The sequence below is a fragment of the Culicoides brevitarsis genome, chromosome 1 (genome assembly GCF_036172545.1).
Source record: "Culicoides brevitarsis isolate CSIRO-B50_1 chromosome 1, AGI_CSIRO_Cbre_v1, whole genome shotgun sequence".
Classification (NCBI taxonomy): Eukaryota; Metazoa; Arthropoda; class Insecta; order Diptera; family Ceratopogonidae; genus Culicoides; species Culicoides brevitarsis.
In genome coordinates, this window is record NC_087085.1 from 44,982,894 (window position 1) to 45,003,915 (window position 21,022).

General features: G+C 26.8%; 3 protein-coding genes across 8 annotated transcripts; 2 read left to right on the forward strand and 1 right to left on the reverse strand.

Moving 5' to 3' along the window:
- Positions 1-7,608: 7,608 nt before the first annotated feature.
- Positions 7,609-12,788, forward strand: LOC134837179 (protein THEM6-like). Of its 6 annotated transcripts, XM_063852535.1 has the most exons (5): positions 7,609-7,653; positions 8,286-8,347; positions 10,751-11,010; positions 11,823-12,037; positions 12,093-12,788. In XM_063852535.1, exons 3-5 carry the CDS (start codon positions 10,869-10,871, stop codon positions 12,318-12,320), a joined length of 585 nt encoding a protein of 194 aa, XP_063708605.1. In that variant the 5' UTR covers positions 7,609-7,653; positions 8,286-8,347; positions 10,751-10,868; the 3' UTR covers positions 12,321-12,788. The 6 variants fall into 6 exon arrangements, with proteins under 6 accessions (XP_063708605.1, XP_063708603.1, XP_063708609.1 ...); XM_063852533.1 differs by lacking the exons at positions 7,609-7,653; positions 8,286-8,347 and adding an exon at positions 9,033-9,163; XM_063852539.1 differs by lacking the exons at positions 7,609-7,653; positions 8,286-8,347 and adding an exon at positions 9,118-9,148.
- Positions 12,789-13,684: 896 nt separating this feature from the next.
- LOC134831704 (acyl-coenzyme A diphosphatase FITM2) lies at positions 13,685-15,731 on the reverse strand. The gene is made up of 2 exons (XM_063845509.1): positions 15,365-15,731; positions 13,685-14,950 (listed from the first exon to the last, which is right to left on the reverse strand). Exons 1-2 carry the CDS (start codon positions 15,494-15,496, stop codon positions 13,934-13,936), a joined length of 1,149 nt encoding a protein of 382 aa, XP_063701579.1. The 5' UTR covers positions 15,497-15,731; the 3' UTR covers positions 13,685-13,933.
- Positions 15,732-16,135: 404 nt separating this feature from the next.
- LOC134837261 (uncharacterized) lies at positions 16,136-18,486 on the forward strand. The gene is made up of 2 exons (XM_063852629.1): positions 16,136-16,412; positions 16,688-18,486. The coding sequence occupies exons 1-2, from the start codon at positions 16,269-16,271 to the stop codon at positions 17,744-17,746; spliced, it is 1,203 nt and encodes a 400-aa protein (XP_063708699.1). The 5' UTR covers positions 16,136-16,268; the 3' UTR covers positions 17,747-18,486.
- The last annotated feature ends 2,536 nt before the right edge of the window (positions 18,487-21,022 follow it).

The window sequence follows — 21,022 nt, forward strand, 5'->3', positions numbered from 1 at the left end:
GACCGAAAAAATTTTTTTTTATTTCTTTAAAAATCAAGGAGATTTTGATGGAAATCATCTTTAGAATGAATATTTATTTAATTTTAGCTTTGAAATCCATCAAAAGTTTGTTAGATCTTGACTTGAAAAATTTCATGACCGAAAAATTTTTTTTTTATTTCTTTAAAAATCAAGGAGATTTTGATGGAAATCATCTTTAGAATGAATATTTATTTAATTTTAGCTTTGAAATCCATCAAAAGTTTGTTAGATCTTGACTTGAAAAATTTCATGACCGAAAAAATTTTTTTTTCTAAAAACGGTCAAGGAAAAAAAAATTTTTTATTTCTTTAAAAATCAAGGAGATTTTGATGGAAATCATCTTTAGAATGAATATTTATTTAATTTTAGCTTTGAAATCCATCAAAAGTTTGTTAGATCTTGACTTGAAAAATTTCATGACCGAAAAATTTTTTTTTTATTTCTTTAAAAATCAAGGAGATTTTGATGGAAATCATCTTTAGAATGAATATTTATTTAATTTTAGCTTTGAAATCCATCAAAAGTTTGTTAGATCTTGACTTGAAAAATTTCATGACCGAAAAAATTTTTTTTTCGAGAAACGGTCAAGAAAAAAAAAATTTTTTATTTCTTTAAAAATCAAGGAGATTTTGATGGAAATCATCTTTAGAATGAATATTTATTTAATTTTAGCTTTGAAATCCATCAAAAGTTTGTTAGATCTTGACTTGAAAAATTTCATGACCGAAAAATTTTTTTTTTCTAAAAACGGTCAAGGAAAAAAAAATTTTATTTCTTTAAAAATGAAGGAGATTTTGATGGAAATCATCTTTAGAATGAATATTTATTTAATTTTAGCTTTGAAATCCATCAAAAGTTTGTTAGATCTTGACTTGAAAAATTTCATGACCGAAAAAATTTTTTTTTATTTCTTCAAAAATCAAGGAGATTTTGATGGAAATCATCTTTAGAATGAATATTTATTTAATTTTAGCTTTGAAATCCATCAAAAGTTTGTTAGATCTTGACTTGAAAAATTTCATGACCGAAATTTTTTTCGTCAAAAATCAAGGATTTTGATGGAAATCATCTTTAGAATAAATATTTATTTAATTTTAGATTTGAAATCCATCAAAAGTTTGTTAGATCTTGACTTGAAAAATTTTATGACCGAAATTTTTTTTTTATTTCTTTAAAAATCAAGGAGATTTTGATTTTTTTTAAATATTATTTTTTTTTACATTCTATACGAGAAATATTAAATGATTTTGTCATAAAAATATAGAAAAAAATAAAATTTGTCTCAATTTTCCCTAATTTTTCGCAATAAATCCTCTTTAGCTTTCTTTGCTTTTAATTTGCCTACATTTCCGAATAATTCTGCTGTGTCCTAAAAACGTCGAAAAATAAATATAAATTTATTTCGTGCAAAATACGCATCCACAATCACACACAAAACACATTAATAAATAACTAACAAAGGATCTCATGCATGCACGTTCCTCGTGTATCGTAGAGCGACTAAATTATAACAATAAATTATATTTAATTGTCAAGTAATAGTATTGCTTGTGACTCTGACTGTATTTCTGTCTATCTATGCATAATAAAGCACTTATGCAGCTGCTTATCACAAAATTAATATTGCTCGCTGCTTGCTGCGAAAATGCTGATAACGCCAGATCTGTAGATTTCATTAAAACGTGCCTTGCTCGAATTAAGTTTCTGTTTAAATAATTCACTTTATGACCTCAGTGTCACATAATCTTGTGAAAAATTAAATACAAGCCAAAAATAAAAGTTACAAGGAATAAAAAACGACACAAAGCTCTTTATTTATGACGCACAGCCTGAACTTTCGCATTTCCGACAAGTGTCGAGACCTTTTCGCACTCGTTTCGTTACTTGATTTGCTTGTGCGCGGCCCTGAAAAACAAATAAAATGAAACAATTTAGCAGAAGAGAGAGAGAAAAATATAAAATATGGGACAATTTCATGCAATATTGTACGGGTCAGTTATTTAAAGTCTTACAGAAAATGCAGTGCGAAGAAAAATGAAAAAGAGTGAAAGAAAAGCAAACGAGTCTCAAGTATCATGAAGATAAATTAACGTTACGAACGAACGAAAAAAAAACTGCTTGAAAGAAGATCATGATGCATGATTTTGCAGGCAAAGCATACTGAAGATGTCTGAGATGTTGTTTCATTGATTTGAAAGGAAATTCTTTTAAAATTCTTGTTGAATGAACCAAAGTGCATTTTTTCATGAAAACTTTAAAATTTTAAAGTAGACATATTTTATTTAATTAATTATCGAAAATCAAGAAATTTATGGTCTTAAAATTTTTAAAAGTAAAATTTTGAAAAAAAAAGTTCATAAAATTTTAAAAATCTTAAAGCAAACGAAATTATTAATTTTCTTTCATTTTAATATTTTAAGCGATCTATTACTCTCGTTCGAAATTTTTTTTCTACCATGATCCATTTCAAAAGCGATTGGGAAAAATAAAAAACAAGTGAAAAATATACTTTTTTTGTCTTTTTATATTTTTTCAAGAAATTTAAAATTTTTTTTTAAATATTTTTAAATTTCAAGAGTTTTTTTTTTATTAAAAAACGAAATTTAACATGAATTTTCTTCTCTAAAAATATTTTCAAAAAAATAATTTTTCAAAATTTTTTGACAGAATTTTTTTTGTTTAAATTTTTAACTTGAAATACTAATTAAATTATTTAAATTATTTTTTTTTTTAATATTTTAATTTTTTATTCGAAGGAAGGATTCAAAATATTAAATAATTCAGCAGGAAAGAAATTTTCCATATTTTTTGAACGAAGAAATTTTTTTTGTATTTTTTTACGCATTTTTTTTTTTTTGATATTCAATAATTTTTAAGTAATAAATAAATATTCGAAATTTTTTTTTATAATGGAAAACAAATTCATGTTTCTAAAAATTAAAGAAAAATTTAAAAAATAATTTTTAAGCAAAAAAAAAATAAATAGTGAAAAGTTCAAAAATTTCTTATGAATTTTTAAATTTTTCAAAAATTTTAATAATTTAGGAAAAATTATGAATTTTTTTTTTAAACTGAAGAAAACTTAAAATAAAAAAATTAAAAAAAATTAATTTTTTTTTCAAAATTAGGAAAAATCATAGAAAATTATTTAAAATATTTTTAAAATGCGGTTAAAACTATTTGTCTCAAGAGAGTTTTTCCAACTTATTTTCCTCTTGACTAAACTTTCATCCACAGACGACCAACAAAATTGAAGAATTTCACTTTGTTCATTAAATAAATTGAACAACATTTTTGTGGTTCATCAAATTGGCAGACAACAATCATCGTTATAATCTCTCTCAAAAACACACACAGAAGAACAACAAAACAGAACAATATTCAGAATTATAATCTGACAACAGCAAAATATTTGCCGCTTCAAGCGACTTTTGTATCAATTTTCTGGCAACAGATCCATCCGCTAAACAAACAAAAATGAGACGAAAGTCAATTGGCAGAATAACAAGTTTAGTATGAAAACATATTTTTTTTCGGTTATTGTGCAATGATGCGTCGGGTGTGCTAAAAATGGGTAGAAATTGAAAAATAAACTTTTTTTTTTGATTTTGGTTACTCGTTTGCGTCTTTATCTCTTTTTTTTTATTTTATTTTCTTATCCATTATAGAAAATGATGCTAAGTGATCCATTAGTAGAGTTCGTTGTTTTTTCCAAAAGGAAGACTCAAACAAAAAAAAAAAGTAGACAAGAAATATTTATTCTGTTTCCGTACATTTGTACTGTTTAACTAGCCAAGTGTAACCAGAAAAATTCACACACAAACAAGAGGCAAGGAAAAAACAGCAAGAAACTCGTCTACGTGAGAAGAAATTTATTATCAGAGACGAGTGGTAAGTAGACAAGGAACATCTTTTCATGTCGTGTTTTCGAGTTTTTCAATTTTTTTCAGTTCGAAATTAATTAAAATTGCCTTTTTCGTGTAAAGTCCCTCACAAAAGTTCAATTTATTCATCAATGCGCGACTAAATCAATGACAAATGCAGTGCATTGTGTCTCCGCAAATCCAAGCAGCAGGTGCAACTCCCTCTGGGCGCATATTATTTGTTGATAAATTATTTTTGTGTTCGATAGTTTGTCTGGGTAACAGACGGATGTGTGTCGTTCGTCGTTCCATTAATTGAATTGCCTCCCCCCGAAAAATATTCTGGAGAAAATAAAATAAAATTGAATGCAAGCCAATATTAACGGCGCGCACGGATGCAAACATTAAAAATTCAAATATTGGAATATATGGAGCGAGTTGAGCTGTTGTAGCGAAAGGCAGGCAGGAAATTAAAACCAGACATCTATTTTGCAGATATTGTTTCGCAAAATTGTGGTCAAGCCGTAAAAGGATGTAAGGAAAATTTATGAGCTCGGAATATTGAAACATTTTTCCATCAAACTTTGGGTTAATGATGCATCGTAGCTTTTATCGACTGTGTAAGTCAAAGGACGTTGCATAAATCAAAAATCAAATAAATGCATTTGGATGATGTTTCAAATCAATTTCAGGGATGGATTTAGATTTTTTTAAGGATTTGAGCATTTTATTGAACAAATTCTTTATAACAAGAAGTAATTAAGGTAAGTCAAAATTTTCAAAAAATTTTAAATAAAAATTAAAAATTACAATTAAAATAAAAAATTAAAAAATAAAAATTAAAAAAAAAATAAAAAGTAAAAAATAAGTTTTTAAATAAAATATTAAACTTAATGTATTATAAATGTAAAAAAAAATAAAGATTAAAAATTTTTATTAAAAATCAAAATTATTTTTTTATTTAAAAATTTAATTTTTTTTGATAATTTATGTTAATTTTTGTTAAATAAAATGTTAAATAAATTTAAAAATTCAAAAATTATTTATTTAATTATTAAGTCAGCATAAGGAAGAATCGTGAAAAATTTTATTTGTTTGAAAATTGAGAAAATATGAATGGAAATCAACTTTAGAATGACTTTTTATTCAGTTTCAAGCTTAAAATGTCCAAAAATTGACTTGCAAAATTTATCACGATTTCAAGTCAGGAGAAAGAATTAAAGTAAAAAATTAAAATAAAAAAATTAAAAAATGAAAAATTAAATTTTTAAATAAAAAAATTGAACATTAAAATTATAAATTAAAAAAATTAAAAATTTTAGTTAAAAACGAAAATTAATTTTTTATTCAATTTTAATTTTTTCAATTTTAGATTTTCGTTAAAAAAAATGTAATGCAAAAATTTAAATAAAAAATTTAAAATAAAATATTGAAAAATAAAATATAAAAAATTAAAAATGTTTATTTAAAAATTTTAATTTTTTTGATAAATTTTACTTGAAATAATATTTTTTTTTTAATTTTTAGGTTTTTATCACAAAAAAGTGAGTTACAAGAATTAAATTTATTCCAATTAATTCAAACCAAGCAAATAATTAACAAATTTTCATCGCAAAACAATAAATCCGCCCCTGCAAATAAGGAAGATTCATCATCATCATGCAGCAAAGGAGATGCATTTGTTACAACCCGATGCAGACACAGATAAATGCTGACGATGCTGAAACCTATCTTCTTGCACACACACACACATAGCGAACGGCTTTCATTCAACAACATGACGAAGATTAGATTTGAAAGGAAAGGAAATTGCTTTTTTCTTTTTTTTTTTTTTGCTCTCTTTCACGAACGCCGAGCGTATATTCGATTGATTAAGTAAGACACGACGACGAGAGAAAAAAATGAGGAAAAATTTGTGTATGATGCATCAGCATATATATTGGGAAGTAATCATATATCAAGAATATTTTATCTTTTACTCAATCTTTTTCACATAACCTATCATCTTCTCGTTCATCGTCTGTGTATCGAACACTTTACCTTATTTTCATACATGTTATCGTGCAATGCAAAGAAAACTATAATAACATGTGAAGAAGGGACTCCGCATTATTTATGATCCTTCGTTCCTGTGCAAAAGTCGTAATTTTGGTCTGTCTGATAAAAAAAATGAAAAAGTACCTTTATTTTTGGGCAATCTGAGGTGAAGTCGAGTGAAAGAGATTTTTTATGAAATGTTACTCGTCATAAATTTCTTGTTACATTTCACATGATTTCAATCCATTACTTACGAAAATTGTTGAAAATCAAGTTTTTTGCATGAAAAATCTAATTTTTTATTCAAATGAAGCAAAAGCGCTTCTCAAATAATCCTTCAAATCGACACGAAGGACAGAATCATCTCCCTTTAATAAAAATAAAAAATTATGCAAATTATATTCATACAAGAAAATTATGGAGATAGCAAAAAAAAAAGTGACGAGATAATACAAAAAGCGATAAAAAAAATCCAAATTGAAATATCAAACGATAGTTCGCGTCGTCATCTTCAACCAAGAGTGTCGTCTCACTGTCGGGATGTAAATCTATTAATGAACCCCGCAAAAAATTATTTTTCACGCAAACATGATGACGAAGGTTTTTTTAATGATTTTTCACTTTCACCGCAAAAAATTCAGGAAAAAAACGTATGCTTGAAAAAAAGTTGAAGTAATTATCGAAAATGAAAATTTTAATGGGGTTAAAAAAAAAAAATTTTTTTTTATGACTGACATTTCTTCATAAAAGTCCTTCAGAACGAAGAAATGTGGCTAATGTAATAAAATGCTAATAAAACAAACAATAAAAGAGATAATGTGTCATAATATTCATGAAAATGCTCGGGAAAATGTCTTGTCAGGTAATGATGCTTACTTTATTATTCATTCCATAAATATGATAATAATCGTAGAAGATCCAGATTTTGTATCAAAAAAGAGAGAAAAGCAGAGTGACACGTGATAAAGGACACAGACACAGAAAATCTTTGCAGGTAACATTCTCCATTATTTCCATTTTATTATTAAATATTAAAATAGGATGGAAAAAAAGAGTGTATAAGGGTTCAGAGCTATTATAAGTTTTTAGTATTAATTTGTAAAGGGACTATCGTTGGACAAGAGGATAAAAGGTAACACAAAAGAGTCGAGAACGAAGAAGGTTGAAAATTAGTTGAAAAGTTTTTTTTTGTTATTACAATTTTTATATTGACTTTGCCTTACAAAATTTGTAACTGAGAGTTAATCTCGAAAGCTATACGTCACAGAGCATATGTTTCATGGAGAAAAATATTAGTTGTGACATGACCGATGTTTTACACGAAAAAAATTCGAAGAAAATTTTTTTCTGCAGAAACTTCAAAAAATTTGTTTTTTTTACTATTTTTTTTTTTTTTACTTTTTTAAATATTTTTTTTTTGTTGTTTTTATTTTTATTCATGAAACATAACACAACACCTAATTTTGATATCTAACAATGTATTTTATATTCAGGAGATGTGTTCAAAATTTGTGTGAACGTCTCTTGCAAAGGAAAAATGTTTTGTGCTTTTTTGATTATTACCACTGACGACGTTACAACCGGAGAAGAAGAAGAAGGTACGCAATCAAGGAAATGTACATTGCCATTGTTCGAGTTAGCTACAAAGAGTAACGAAGGAAGTATAGGTCAATCATCAAAGTAAATTGAGTAAATGAAAGAAAAACGTTCGGATTTTTCTGCTTTTTCGAAGGTAAGTGACGCAAACGTAAAATTCAGTCAGAATTCGTTGAAACGTGAAAGAACCAAAAGATTTTCCAAAAATTACGAAGCAAAAGGGATATTGTAGCCATTAGCATTATTATTTTTATTATTTGAAGGTGCCTTGCATGGCCCTTCATCTTCCTTTATTTTTTTTTTGCCTTTTGTTGGGGAACGGGAAAAAAACGAATAATAGGATTGAAAAATAAAATGCCGACTCACAACAGAATTGAATTGAATAAAATGAAGTGAAATAAACGATGCGATATAAAATGAAATAAAATATATAAAAACCCCTTTTTGGCTTCTTGGATTTTCTTACTTTTTCTCTTAAATGAAATGCTTTGAATGAGAGAAATTTTTATCCATAAGGTTTTGTAAAAATAGAAAAAAAATTTTCTCATGACATTTATTATTATTTTTTATATGGAATAACATGCATTCCTTTAGTTTTGTGGAAACACGTGGCTTTTAATAATAAAATTCCTGTTTTAGGAGAAATTTTTTAAGTTCACAAATAAATATTGGAATTTTTCCTCAAGTGTAATAGACAAAATAGACTTGAATCTATTTAACCAATGAATTTTTTTATTTAAAATATTTTTAGAATTAATTATTTTACAGTTTTAGGCGGCTCCGAATGAAACTTAATAGTTTTGCAGGTGCCCCATTTTAAAAGCCAAAAAGTGAGTGAGACTAAAAAATAAAAAAAGTTAAAAATTTCATCAAAAATTACCGTTTTGGTCTAATTTCATAAGATTTTAGAATATTTTAACATTTATTTTTTTTTTTATTTTTCCAATTTTTAAAAATTTATTTATTTATTTTTTTTAAATGTATTTAAGCATGGATTTTCTTCTCTAAAAATATTTTTCATAAAAATAGTTGAAATTATTTTTCAAAAAAATTAATTTTAAATATACAAAAATCAATGTAAAAAAAATTAAAACAACAAAAATAATTATTAATTTTTCAAATTTTAGGTATATGAAAAAAAGTATTTCAATTTTTTTTTTAATTTTTTTTTTGTGAAATTTTATTTCAGTTTTGACTTAAAACTTTAAAATAGTTTAATAGTTTATAGAAAGAAATAATTTAATGTGAATAATCAACGTTTAACGCTCAATAACGTCAAAAAAGTAGTAAAAATAAATTAATTAATTTTTATTTTTGTAATTTTTGTGATATTTTTTTTTCTTTCGTATAATGCACAAAAAATTTTAATAAAAAAATTAAATTCTTAGAAAAATGTTTAATCGCAAATGTGTGAATGAATCAAATATATGCCTCAAAACTATTACGTCAATACCCATACATTCAAACGTCTCACCTGTTTCGTTCACGACACATTCACATTAATGATTGTTTTTTCGTTCATTCTCTGATTTCTCTTTTACATTCGAAAAAAATTGTAAAATAGTCTCCATTTGCCACACAAACACTTTAGTTTGGCTAAAAATTTGCTGTGTCTGCCTCGAGTTTGTCGTGTAAATAAAAAAAAAGTAATTAAATTTCCTTCTGTGCTTCCATCGTCGACGCTTCTCAATCCAATCCAACAACATCAACAACCGGCAGTGGTTTGTTTAATAACAATCACAACACAAAAAAGTGTACACAATGAAAAAAAAAATAAAAAGTTGATCGTCATCTCATCTCTTCTCCCTCTTTATTTATCAACTCCGCACCGTTTTGGGGCACTTTTGTTGTGATATTGACTGTTAAAATTATATCTATCTATTTTTTTGTTGTTTTCTGTGCTTTTTGTTGTAAAACCAAGTTTAGCACGCAGAACAAAAGCCACAAAGGTTGAGTTCTTGCTGTATCTACCGCACAACGGAGCAAGGCGGATAGATAGACAAATATTATAAAATTTTAATTAAATTTCCCCAAAAAGTGTAAAGTACAACAAAAAAAAAATACAAAAGGTGCTGTTGGATACGTTTCGTACAGTGTTAAATTACTTCTGTGTACATGCTCGTTATACAATGCAAAGTTCAAGATTGGTAATGAGCGAGCAACAAAATAATTAAGTTTTTACTTTGTGTTTGTGTTGTTGCTCGTTCGAAAGGCATTTTGGCGTGAATTTTGATGAAATTTTGGAGAAAATGACGTTTTGACATCTAACTTGAGATTACATCAAATTAAACAAAAATCTTTTAAAATTTATTCATGTTTCATTTTGAAAACGAGTGAGCGATTTATACTTTGAAATTTAAAAAAATAAAAAAAATTTTTTTTCAAAAAAAAAAAAAATAAAATAAAAACTTTCAAAGAAATTCAAAATTTTCATTAAATTAAGACCCTCAAATATTTAAAAAAAAAAAATTTCAATTTTTTCAAAATAAAAAAAAATTAATTTTTTTCAAAATAAAAAAAAAATAATTTTTTTCATAATAAAAAAAACGATTTTTTGAAAGAATAAAATTTAAATTAAAAGTTTCTAAAAAAAATTTGTTGAAATAAAAAAAATATTTTTTTTCAAAATTAAAAAAAAAAAACAATTTTTTTAAAATAAAAAAAAAATAAAATTTTTTCAAAATAAAATTAAATTTTCAATTTTTTCAAAATAAAAAAAAATTAATTTTTTTCAAAAAAAAAAAATCAATTTTTTCAAAATAAAATAAAAATTTCAATTTTTTCAAAATATATTTTTTTTTACAAATAAAAATTCAAAAATATTGTTTTTTTTTTGAATATTTGAAATATTAAATATTTAAAAAATTTCAATAGCTTGAAAGAAATAAATTTAAAAAAATATTTCTTCCAATGAGAAACTTTTAAATTTTAAGAATATTTAATTCCAGTTCATACCTAATTACAAATCTTGAATTATTTTTTCCATTGAACTGAAAAAATGTGAATTTTATGTAAATTTAAAAGTAAGACATGTTAAATACGGGTTACCGGCATGTCTTTGCAGTAATTTAAAATAACGCGTGTAGCGAAAGAGACACTTTTCGAAGACATCTCTTAAGTTTACATGTTAAGTTTTGTTTTGTTGTTTTAATACGTAACAATTATTAAGCTCTCTGTTGTTGTATAAATAAATATTTTTCCACACAAGAAGATAATTTTGCCTGTTTTTCCAGATCAAAACATTTCGGGCGTTGTATTTTATTTATTAAAAAGGGAGAAACAAACATCTCGGCATATAAGGAGCTTACAAGACAAGTAGCAAGAGTAAAGCGGCATTAATAAACACAAAACATGGTCTTAAGCGGATTAGCAATCCTTTTGGTACTGTACATTATCTGGGACGTGAATTATTTTGTTAGATTTGTATTTACTGTTGTCCTCGGCAAACTATTTGGCAAGAAGACCAAAATAACGGATGAGACAAGTATTTATGGTAAGAAGAGAAAATATCTTTTTGTAGCAAGGCTGCTCCAATTTTTTTTTCAAAAGTCGAAAAACCGAATGGGGAAAAAAAGTTGAAAATTTCATCAAAATTTACCGTTTTTTTGTCTTTTTTCATATTTTTCCTGAAATTTTCCAAAAAAAAATTTTTTTAAATTTCAATTTTTAAGAATTTTTGTATTGAAAACCTTATTTTTAAAAGAATTTTCTTCTTTATGATTTTTTTCAAAAGAAAAATATTTTTAATATTTTTTTATTTCAAAAAAAAATTGAATTTGGAAAACGACTCATACTTTAAAATTACAAAAAAAATAATAAAAAACTTTTTTTTTTAAATATAAATTATATATTTATAATATTTATATATATTTATATAAATTTATATATTTTATACAATTTATATATATTTATATTTAAATTTATAAATTTATACTTTAAATATAAAAAAATTAAATTTTTTATAAAATAAAATACAAAAAAAAAAAAATAATTTCTTTCAAAATAAAAAAAATAACTGTTCAAAAATTTTTGAAAAAAATTTTTTTTTTTTTTTTTTTTTTTTAAAAAAATTTTAATTAGAAAATTCATGTCAAAATACGATTTTTAATACAAAAATTCTTTAAAATTAAATTTAAAAAAAAAAAATATTTGTAAAAATTCTTTTAAAAATATGAAAAAAGACCAAAAAAACGGTTAATTTTGATGAAATTTTCAAATTTTTTATTTTACTTTGCGACTTTTGAAATGGGAGAAAAGGTTCAAAAAAAAATTTGAAACGTCCTAATTCACATTTATCATTTAAAGGTCTCTGCACGAGCCAAGATGTCGATATTTTCATTCGGCACATGAACAACGCCCGTTACTTGCGAGAACTTGACTTTGCGCGTTTCCATTATTACGCGTTGACGGGTTTGTATGAGCGAATTAAGCAACAAGGAGGCGGCGCCGTGCAAGGAGCATCAAGCATCCGCTATCGTCGTTCGATTCCCATTTTGAATCCGTACAAAGTCACAACGAAAGTAAGTTGCATTTGACACAAAATCACACAAATCACGAATTTTCTCCGTTTTTTAGTTGGTTTGGTGGGACGAGAAAGCAATTTATTTGGAACAAAAGTTCATAACGTTCGACAAGTTTGTGCGGGCAACCGCGATGTCAAAACAATGCATCACGAATGTCAATGTGCTGGATGTCATGAAACAATTTCCGGGCGGCGAAAAACCACCAACCATGCCCGAAGAATTGAAATTGTGGTTGGATTCGATTGAAGTATCCAGTCAGAAATTAAGAAAGGACAAATAATTTTTTTTTAGAAATTTTTTTAATAAATTCCGTTAAATTGTGTGTTGTGGTTGGAAAAAAAACTCTTATCTCTGATTGATGTGCGGCGGCGACGACACAGAGCGTAATGATGATGATTATTGCTTAAATTGCACTTTTTATCTCGTGTCGTCTTCATTTTCCTCCCATTCGTCTCATTACTTGTGTGTAAAATAAAATAATGAACAAGCAATTTATTATTTAAAAAAAAAAGAAAAAAACGAAGAAGCAACTTGGCGTTCACAATTTATTATGTTGGTATCATCATCAGAGCAGCAGACCACACTGTTGCAGCAATATTTTTGTAGTTTGATTAATGTTTCGGGTGATAAGGGTAATTTATGTCCTTTTTAGTTAAATTGGTTCAATCGGTCCTTTTGTTGTCATTTGCCTGTCTTGTTTTGTGAAATATAAAAATGACAATGGAATTTCGGTGACAAGTTTTTTTTTCGCTTTTTTTAAGAAAAAAAGTGAAGAAAATCGCTTTTATATTTTTTTTTTACTTTTTGGAAAATGCGCTCAAGTCAATTTTTGAATAAAAATTTAAGATTCAAAATTTTTCATTAAATTTTCGTTAATTCTTGAAAAAAAATTTTAAAAAATTAAATAAAAATAATTTTTAAAAATTAATTTTAAATTAATTAAAATTACAAAATTTATTTGTAAAAATTAAAAAAATTAATTCTTAAATATTAAAAAATTATTTTAAAATTGAAATTTTTTTTTTAATTCAATTTTTTTATTTAAAAATGTAAAAAAAAAATTAAATTCGATTTTTTTGTTTCGAAAATTTAAAAAATTTGTTAAATTCAATTTTTTATTTCAAAAATAATTTTAAAAATTATTTTGAAAAATTAAAAAATTATTTTAAAAAATAAAAAAATTATTTTAAAAAATTTTAAAATAAATAAAATTAAAAATTGAACAAAAATCTTTCATTTTTTTTTTATACAAATTGAAATTTTTTTTAATTCAAAAATTATTTAAAAAATGTGAAAAAAAATTTAAAATCGATTTTTTTGTTTGGAAAATTTAAAATAATTTTTTAAATTCAATTTTTTAGTTAAAAAATTTGAAAAAAAAAATTATTTCAATTTTTTGTTTAGAAAAATTTAAAAATTTTTAAAATTCAATTTTTTATTTAAAAAATATTTTAAATTCAATTTTTTGCTTAGAAAACTTATAAAATTTTGAAAAATTTTTTAAATTAAATTTTTTTGTATTAAAAAAAATTTTTTAAATTATTTTTTTTAAATTTGAAAAACATTTAAAAATTAATTTTTTTAATTTAAAAAATTAAAAAAAAAATTAAATTCATTTTTTTTATTTAAAAAAATTGAAAATCATTTAAAAATTCAATATTTTTTTTATTATTGATAACATTCCCATCCATCACAACAAATAAATTAAATTCTAACTATTTATTCAAATTATTGACAAAAAATGGTTCGAGGATTTGTTCGTTGGTAATTTTTTTCGATAAAGAGAGAATTTTAAAGCTTCGATTTGGTCACTTCGGAAATTTACAAAAAAAAAATTAATTATCTATAAAAGCAAAATCTTTAAAAGCACTGATTTGAGTCGTTTAGTACTAACTAAGCCATTTTGTTATTTTCCCCGCCATTATTTCCCTTATTATTTCCCCCGTTGCTCGATGAGGATTGTCCTCCAGCTGCGGCATAAAGAGGCATTCCCATGAATTTAGGAACGGGATTTCCCTGCGTGTTTTTGTACACAATGCTCGTTTTGCGCTTCAACGGAAGTGTTTCGGGTTTTGTCGTTTGATACGAAAAAAGGCCTTTTCCCGGTTCATCAGGTAAAATATTGGCATTCGCATACCAATAACGATACGTGAAGAACCACGAAAGTATCGCAAGAGCTCCGCTGATGAATTTTTCGATCATTTTGTGGTAATAGAGCATCGTGCCGACCAACATGACGTCCCACAGAAGTTGAAGCATCGTCATTCCCACGAAACACAAACGAATGAGCGGCGTGTATTTCTCATACAAGTTTTTGAGGTTTTTGAATTCGAGGTCTGATAAATTTTTGAGCGGGAGTTGCGAGACATTTGACGCTGTTCTGTTGTACTCTTCGTTACGGAGGTAATTTTTGATGTTTTCCCATCCGATAATGGGGCGAGCTTCTTCGATGAGCACCAAACTCGAGTAAATCAAGATGAAAGCATGTCCGCTAATGTCGAAGCCATTCCAAAAGTTGCCTGCTTTGAGACATGCGACTTTTGTGTGGTAACCTTTGTAATTGCAACGCCCGTACGTCGATTCGATTACGTTGAAAAGTTTTGTCCAAAAGAACCAAAATGCCGTAGCGACAAAAAGTCTCGTTAAATGGTGTTTGATGAAACGATTTCGGTCGCCGCAACAAATGACGAAAGATGAAAGACACAAAAATGGCGTTGTCATTGCCAGAGTCCATGCCCAGCCCATTTTCACAAAGTAAACGTTGAAGAGATTGTCGGAGCGTGACAAATATGTTCGCGGAAAAGGCACAAAGTCTCCGATGAGAGAGACGAGGAACAAACTTGCCAGATACAGACCAACTTTGAGGTTTGTATCGAAAAAGATGATTTTTTTACAGCCATAGAGTACAACCTAAAAGCAAAAATAATTTTTTTTAGTTGATTTCGCAACGATTTCGAAGATTTTAAATCGAATTTATGTCAAATTTGAATAAAAATGTGAATTTTTAGGTCGAGTTTTAAATAACTTTAAATTTTTTTATTTAAATTTTCTTCAAAATTTTCAATTTTATGCAAAAATTGATTTAAAGTTTTCATTTTTAACGAAAAAGATAAAATTTTGAGTCGAATTCAGAATAAATTAAAATTTTTTTAATCGAATTTGGAAAAAAAATATAATTTTTTAGTTCAAATTTCAAGATTTTGAGTCAAATTTTAAGATTTCGAGTCAAAATTAAAAATTTGGAGTCAAAGTTCATTCTAAAAATTTCACAATTTGCTTCAAATTTCAATTCCTCAGCTTCCGTTCAATCAAACAGCAACTCACTTGTGTCAGCACTTCGTAAACGGAAGGCGCCTCCGCTGTCGGTCTCGTGCCTTTTGCCGTTTCCCGTGTAATTGTGTCATTCACGCCGCCTCGTTGGAAGTTGGAGAAATTATTTCTCGGCTTTGCTGGCATTTTTTTCTTCGATTTGGTAACTTTGCCTCTTGAACGTCGCTGTCGACGATCACGTCTATTGTTATCGCTTCTTTTCGTTATCGTACCACGCTAAATGCTAATTTCAGTGATGTCATTTGACCTGTTGATTTTTGCGTTTAGAAAAAATTTCTTTTTTTTTTTTTTTTGGACTTTTGTACCGAAATTACAAAAAAAAATTATGAAAAGTTACAAGTTACGAAGGAAATGTATGGAGATCGGGCTGTTAAGACTCGAAAAATGGTTTGTTGACAAATTTGAGGCTCGTAATAATTTTTTTTAGTTCTTAATTTTCCCGTTTTATGATGATTGCGCTGATTTTCCGCAGAAAACGACACACAAGAAACATTTGAGACTCGTATTCTGAGAAAAATTTTTTGAGACGAATGAAAGTGATAAGTGATTCGTTATAGAATTTGCGCATTTTTCGAATTTTTAAAGGATTTTCATGAAAATTCACTTTAAATTCTTTAAAAATCTTTAGAAAAAATAATATTTTATTGAAATTTCCATAAAATCACGAAAGTATTGAACAAGAAATGATGAAAAATTAAATTTGCGCAGTCGAATCAACGAAGAACCGTGAAAGGGATAGAAACAAATCCACACATACATCGAAACAACAAATTTGCATTAAAGTTTCTTTCAATCAGTGGCAAAAAAAATCGTATTTGCTCGCATCCAACGCCAAACAAGTCGAAAATTTCCGTTTTTATGCACTCTCGACGCAGCTGAGACCCGAAATTGGTGCACCATGAATGAAGAATTGTCCAAAATTTGTCGAATTTGCTTGGCAGAAGGTTCACAAAACATTTTCCATCATAATCGTCGAAATGTCGACTCGATTTCCTCGCTTGATCGGATTCTGGAAAAGCTGAGATTCGTCACAATGTTAAAGGTAAGCGATTTTACGATGAAAAAAATTTATAAAAAAAACGTAGAAAGGCAAGGTAAACAAGCGTAAAAAGGAAAAACGAAGAAAACGGGACACGCAACATACGCGAATTTTCACTACGTGTGTGTTTGGGTACGTGTGTACGTGAATGAAAACTCCATATATACGAGTTCCCGCGTATTTCATTTTTTACGTATTTACAAGTTACGTCCTTGGACTAAATAATAATAGAAATTCCGCAACACTTGACACTCGATTTCTCTTTTCTTTTGTTTCAGATTCAGCCAACGGATTGTCTCCCGGGCATGATTTGCGACTCTTGCATCGTGCAACTGAACGTCGCGTACAGTTTCAAGATGAAAGCGATCGAATCTGACACAAAATTGCATCAATATGCCATCGAGAAGGGTTTTAGCATGCAAGAAACGTCGTACAACTCACTTGCAATAACAGATGGTTCGTGCAATTTCATCGTTCCCGAACCGTTGCATCAACAAAGATCAATTGCACACACTGTCATCCAATCGGAATCCTCGACAGCAATTCAACAAGAATATTTGCGACACTTTGAAACGCCTCAGAGTATGGCAAGTACCCAAAATCCCCCGACAACCGCGTCGCAACAAGCCCAAGGCATCCAACAACCATTCCGTTGCATGCCAATTCAGATAAAAATTGAACCTATGGACGATTACATGGCATCTTCGGAAGTTTCGCCCGCTGTGAGTGACGAAAATTTACAAACTGTATCCGATTCGAGCAGCATAAGGTCTAACGAAAACCTTTCCGGATCATCGATGGTTTGTGTGAACAAAAAAACAAAAGACAATAGCTCCGATAAGAGTTTCGTAAATGCCTACATCAGTTCAGGGTCGTCTGACACAACAAAAATGACAAGTACAACAAATAGCCCGGAAGAGAAAAAGACGTCGTTACGCAGCTCCTCGATCAAATCGAGTCCTCGGAGCCCGTTGGAGAAGAAAAAAGTAGAAAAAACACAAGAAAGTCCTCCCGTAAAGACACGCCGCCTTCGCTCGATGGAAGATATTAAAGCGAAAGAACAACCAAAACCGAAAAGAGGACGAAAAGCAAGAAATAGCGAACCCGATATCTTATTAAATAGCTTCAACACAGTAAAATTAGGATCGACAAGCAAAAGGAAACAAAACGAAGATAATTCTCTGACGACAAAACGTGGAAGAAAAATCTCCTTCATTCATGACTTGAGCAACAATAAAAAACGAAATGCCCAAAATGCGGAAAATTCGCCGAAAGAAGACAAAAGACGTAAAGAAGTTCGTGACAGATTGAAGACAAATAAGAAGACACGAACATAATGCAGGTTTTGTATCGGATGTCATTTTTCAATGCATAAAGTTAAATGGAAAAATGACGAAAAATATATTTTTAAGACTATTTTGACCTAAAATTATTTAAAAAAAAAAATTAGAAAAAAATTTACAAAAAAAAAATATTTATGAAAGGCTTTTCCTTTCAATCGTCGATTAAAATTAAAAAAAAAATTAAAAAATCTATTTTTGACCTTGACTGTAAATAAAAATCTTAAATGTGCTTAAAATCCCCCGCACATCCTGTAAATACAAAAAAAAACAAATCACGTCGTAGATAGAAAAGAAAGAACCAAGTACAAATCACAGTTTGATAGAAACTAAAATATCGAAGCGAACGAACGTTGTTACTCAGCGCACCTTTTTAAATACTAAACACTTCAAAAATATCAAAATTTGTTCATGTTTTTAGAATTTTCAAGATGTTCCATTTTGTTGATGGATGTTCCCTTAAAATTACCGCATACATATTATACGAAAGAAACGCAGTGATAAAAGTTTTTTGAAATTGTTAATGGAATGATAAGAAAAGAACTTTAAGTTGGAGATTTGTTATGATATTGATGAGATTTATGCAAGATATTTACCGAAAATACTTTTTTTTTTCAAACGAAATTTCGTAAAAAAGAAAACTTTCTTAAAAATTATTTACATGAAAATACATTTAATGACTTAAGTCGACATTAAGCAATTAAGTTAATATTTATAATTAATTATCGCAACACTTAACATGCATTCTTTCTCTTTTTTTTATTTATTAAAATTTTCAATTATAATTTACATTCACAAAAATTAAAAATAATTCAGTTAAAAAAAAATAAAATAAAATTAAAAAAAAAATAATTTAATTTCAATTAAAATTTAATTTAATTTAATTTTTAAAAAATTTAATTTAATTTTATTTTAAAAAAATTAATTTAATTTAAATTAAAATTAAATTTAATTAAAAAAATTAATTTAATTTTGAAAAAAATTAAATTAATTTTTTTAAAAATAATTTTGACTTTAAAAAAATGATTTTAGTTCAAATTTTTAGTTTCAAGGTTCTAATTAATTTAAAAAATTATTTTTAATTTAAACAAAATATTATTTCATAGCAATAAGGTAAAAAAAGCTTTTTGGGAAAAAGGATGTTTGTTGATCAATTTGGTCTAAATATCTCTTAAAATGTTCTAAATTTTATGATTGTAGGATTCGTTAAGGATATTAGCATGTAAAGAACGTAATTAAGTGCGTAATATACACGATAAACAATTAATTAAGAATATGTGAAAAAAAAATTAGAAAACAAAATAAAAAAAAAATATACACAAAAAAATTATTTTTTTTTTAAATACGTCAAAAGGCTTCAAAATCTAAAATTTTTTCAATTCCAATTTTTTTTCAAAATTTTATCTACTTAAAGAATTTTTTAATTGAATTGATTTTAGAGCTCAATTCAACAAAAAAAAAAAAAATAAATAAATAAATAAAATAAATAATTTTTGATAAAAAAATTTAAAAACATGAGTTCAATGATTTTAGAAAATATATTTTTAAAGAAGAAAATTTTTGTAAAAATATTTTTTTCAGTACAAGAGTTTTAAAAAAAATTAAAATTTTTGAAAATTTCTTGAAAAATTATAAACAAAGAACAAAAAACGGTAATTTTTGATGAAATTTTAAACTTATTTTTTTATTTTGCCCCATTGGATTTACAAGTTTTGACAAAAGTTGAAAAAAGACTTCAAAATGTGAAATTTTCTTAATTTTTGATGTCTAAAGACAATTTCTTAAAAACCACGTGCTCGACAAACAACTCAAGAATAATTTTAACGGTCATCTTGACCATGAATTACTTTTTTAATCGCAGCTGCGAGTCACATTACCTCACATTTTCTCACATGATCAAACCCAAATGGCAAACAATGACAAAGCATGGGCAAAAATTCGTTAAAAGCATCATCTTTTATCCATTATCTCAAATTAAACACAAAAAAACGAGACATTTATCAAGAAATATTGTAAAGAAAACAAAAGTCCCGAAGAAAAAATAACAATTCGCAACTAAAAATCCCACAGATTCCGCAAACGGTTTCGCCAAACGAGTTTTTGACCACTGACATTTTTTTTTCACGTGAAAAAGATCTCGTTTAACGATCTTTTTGGGTTATTCATGGTCCAGTTTGTCTCAGCATCATTTACTTGGCGAGCCAAAGGTCAGATAACGAAAGAAGGGAAACGCTGAGGAGACAATTTTTTTATCTCGTAATTGCGGTAAACGATGGTCAGTGAGCAGATGAACAGTGAGAATCGCTTTTGTGATCAAAGAAATCGCGGGAAAGGCCATTAATTCAAAATTTAAAATGAAATATGGGAAAATAAAATAAAGGAAAGATGAGTTTGGAACAATTGGCGGCATCGCGTATGAAAAGAGGCAGATTTTAACGGATTTTTGATCACGTGAAGTTGAAAATATTTTGTTTTTCTTAAGAAATTTATGAAATTCGTTCGAAATTTGAATTTTTTATCAAATTTTTCGACATTTAAAAGCTTAGTTTTCTTCAAAAAACTCAAAAAATTCTTCAAATTTTTTTTAAATTTTTCCAAAGAAATTAATTTTAAAGAAAAAATCAATAATTTAAAGAAAATTTATGAAAAAAAAAATTAAAATCAATTAAAACACTCGCTAATTCGCGTCAACTTCCTTCCTTTCATGTCTCAAAACTCCTTTGCAAACAAAAATTCCATTAATTTCTATTCATGATTATTTTTGCCTCACAAATCACACGACACGAGAACACGTTTCCGATTTCATGTCAAAAAATCCATACGAAAAAAATGTGACCCACATTTCTCGGAAATGTTACCCACAAAAATCGCGCAAAAAAAAACGTTCCTTATTATTTTTCTTGCAATACAAAGGATTTCCTATAACAATAAAATGGTAATAACAGGGTTGTAGCCATTCACCAAACATTAACAAATTTAAATAATAATAGGAGCAAAATAATTTTCTTGTTAAAGAAAACAAAACTCAAACCCTTTTCACATAAATTCAAGAATTTCTCAGCTATATTTTTTATTTTTATTTTTAGAGATTAGAAAAAAAATCAAATCTCACACATTTTTCGCCTTAACGCAAAATTCCTCCATTTTACTTTTTTACATTTCATAAATGTTCAAAAATTACATCGTAATGTACGCGTAATGTGCTGTAATGCAACTCTTTCGTTGATTGGCTGATGCAAAAATGCATGCAAAGTGCATATAAAGTGCATTGAG

Coding starts and splice junctions, on each gene's coding strand:
- LOC134837261 (XM_063852629.1), top strand. CDS start 16,269: ATGAATGAAGAATTGTCCAAAATTTGTCGAATTTGCTTGGCAGAAGGT. Junction 16,413..16,687: donor GATTCGTCACAATGTTAAAG/GTAAGCGATTTT, acceptor CTTTTGTTTCAG/ATTCAGCCAACGGATTGTCT.
- LOC134837179 (XM_063852535.1), top strand. CDS start 10,869: ATGGTCTTAAGCGGATTAGCAATCCTTTTGGTACTGTACATTATCTGG. Junction 11,011..11,822: donor GGATGAGACAAGTATTTATG/GTAAGAAGAGAA, acceptor TATCATTTAAAG/GTCTCTGCACGAGCCAAGAT. Junction 12,038..12,092: donor CGTACAAAGTCACAACGAAA/GTAAGTTGCATT, acceptor TCCGTTTTTTAG/TTGGTTTGGTGGGACGAGAA.
- LOC134831704 (XM_063845509.1), bottom strand. CDS start 15,496: ATGCCAGCAAAGCCGAGAAATAATTTCTCCAACTTCCAACGAGGCGGC. Junction 14,951..15,364: donor TTTACGAAGTGCTGACACAA/GTGAGTTGCTGT, acceptor TTTTGCTTTTAG/GTTGTACTCTATGGCTGTAA.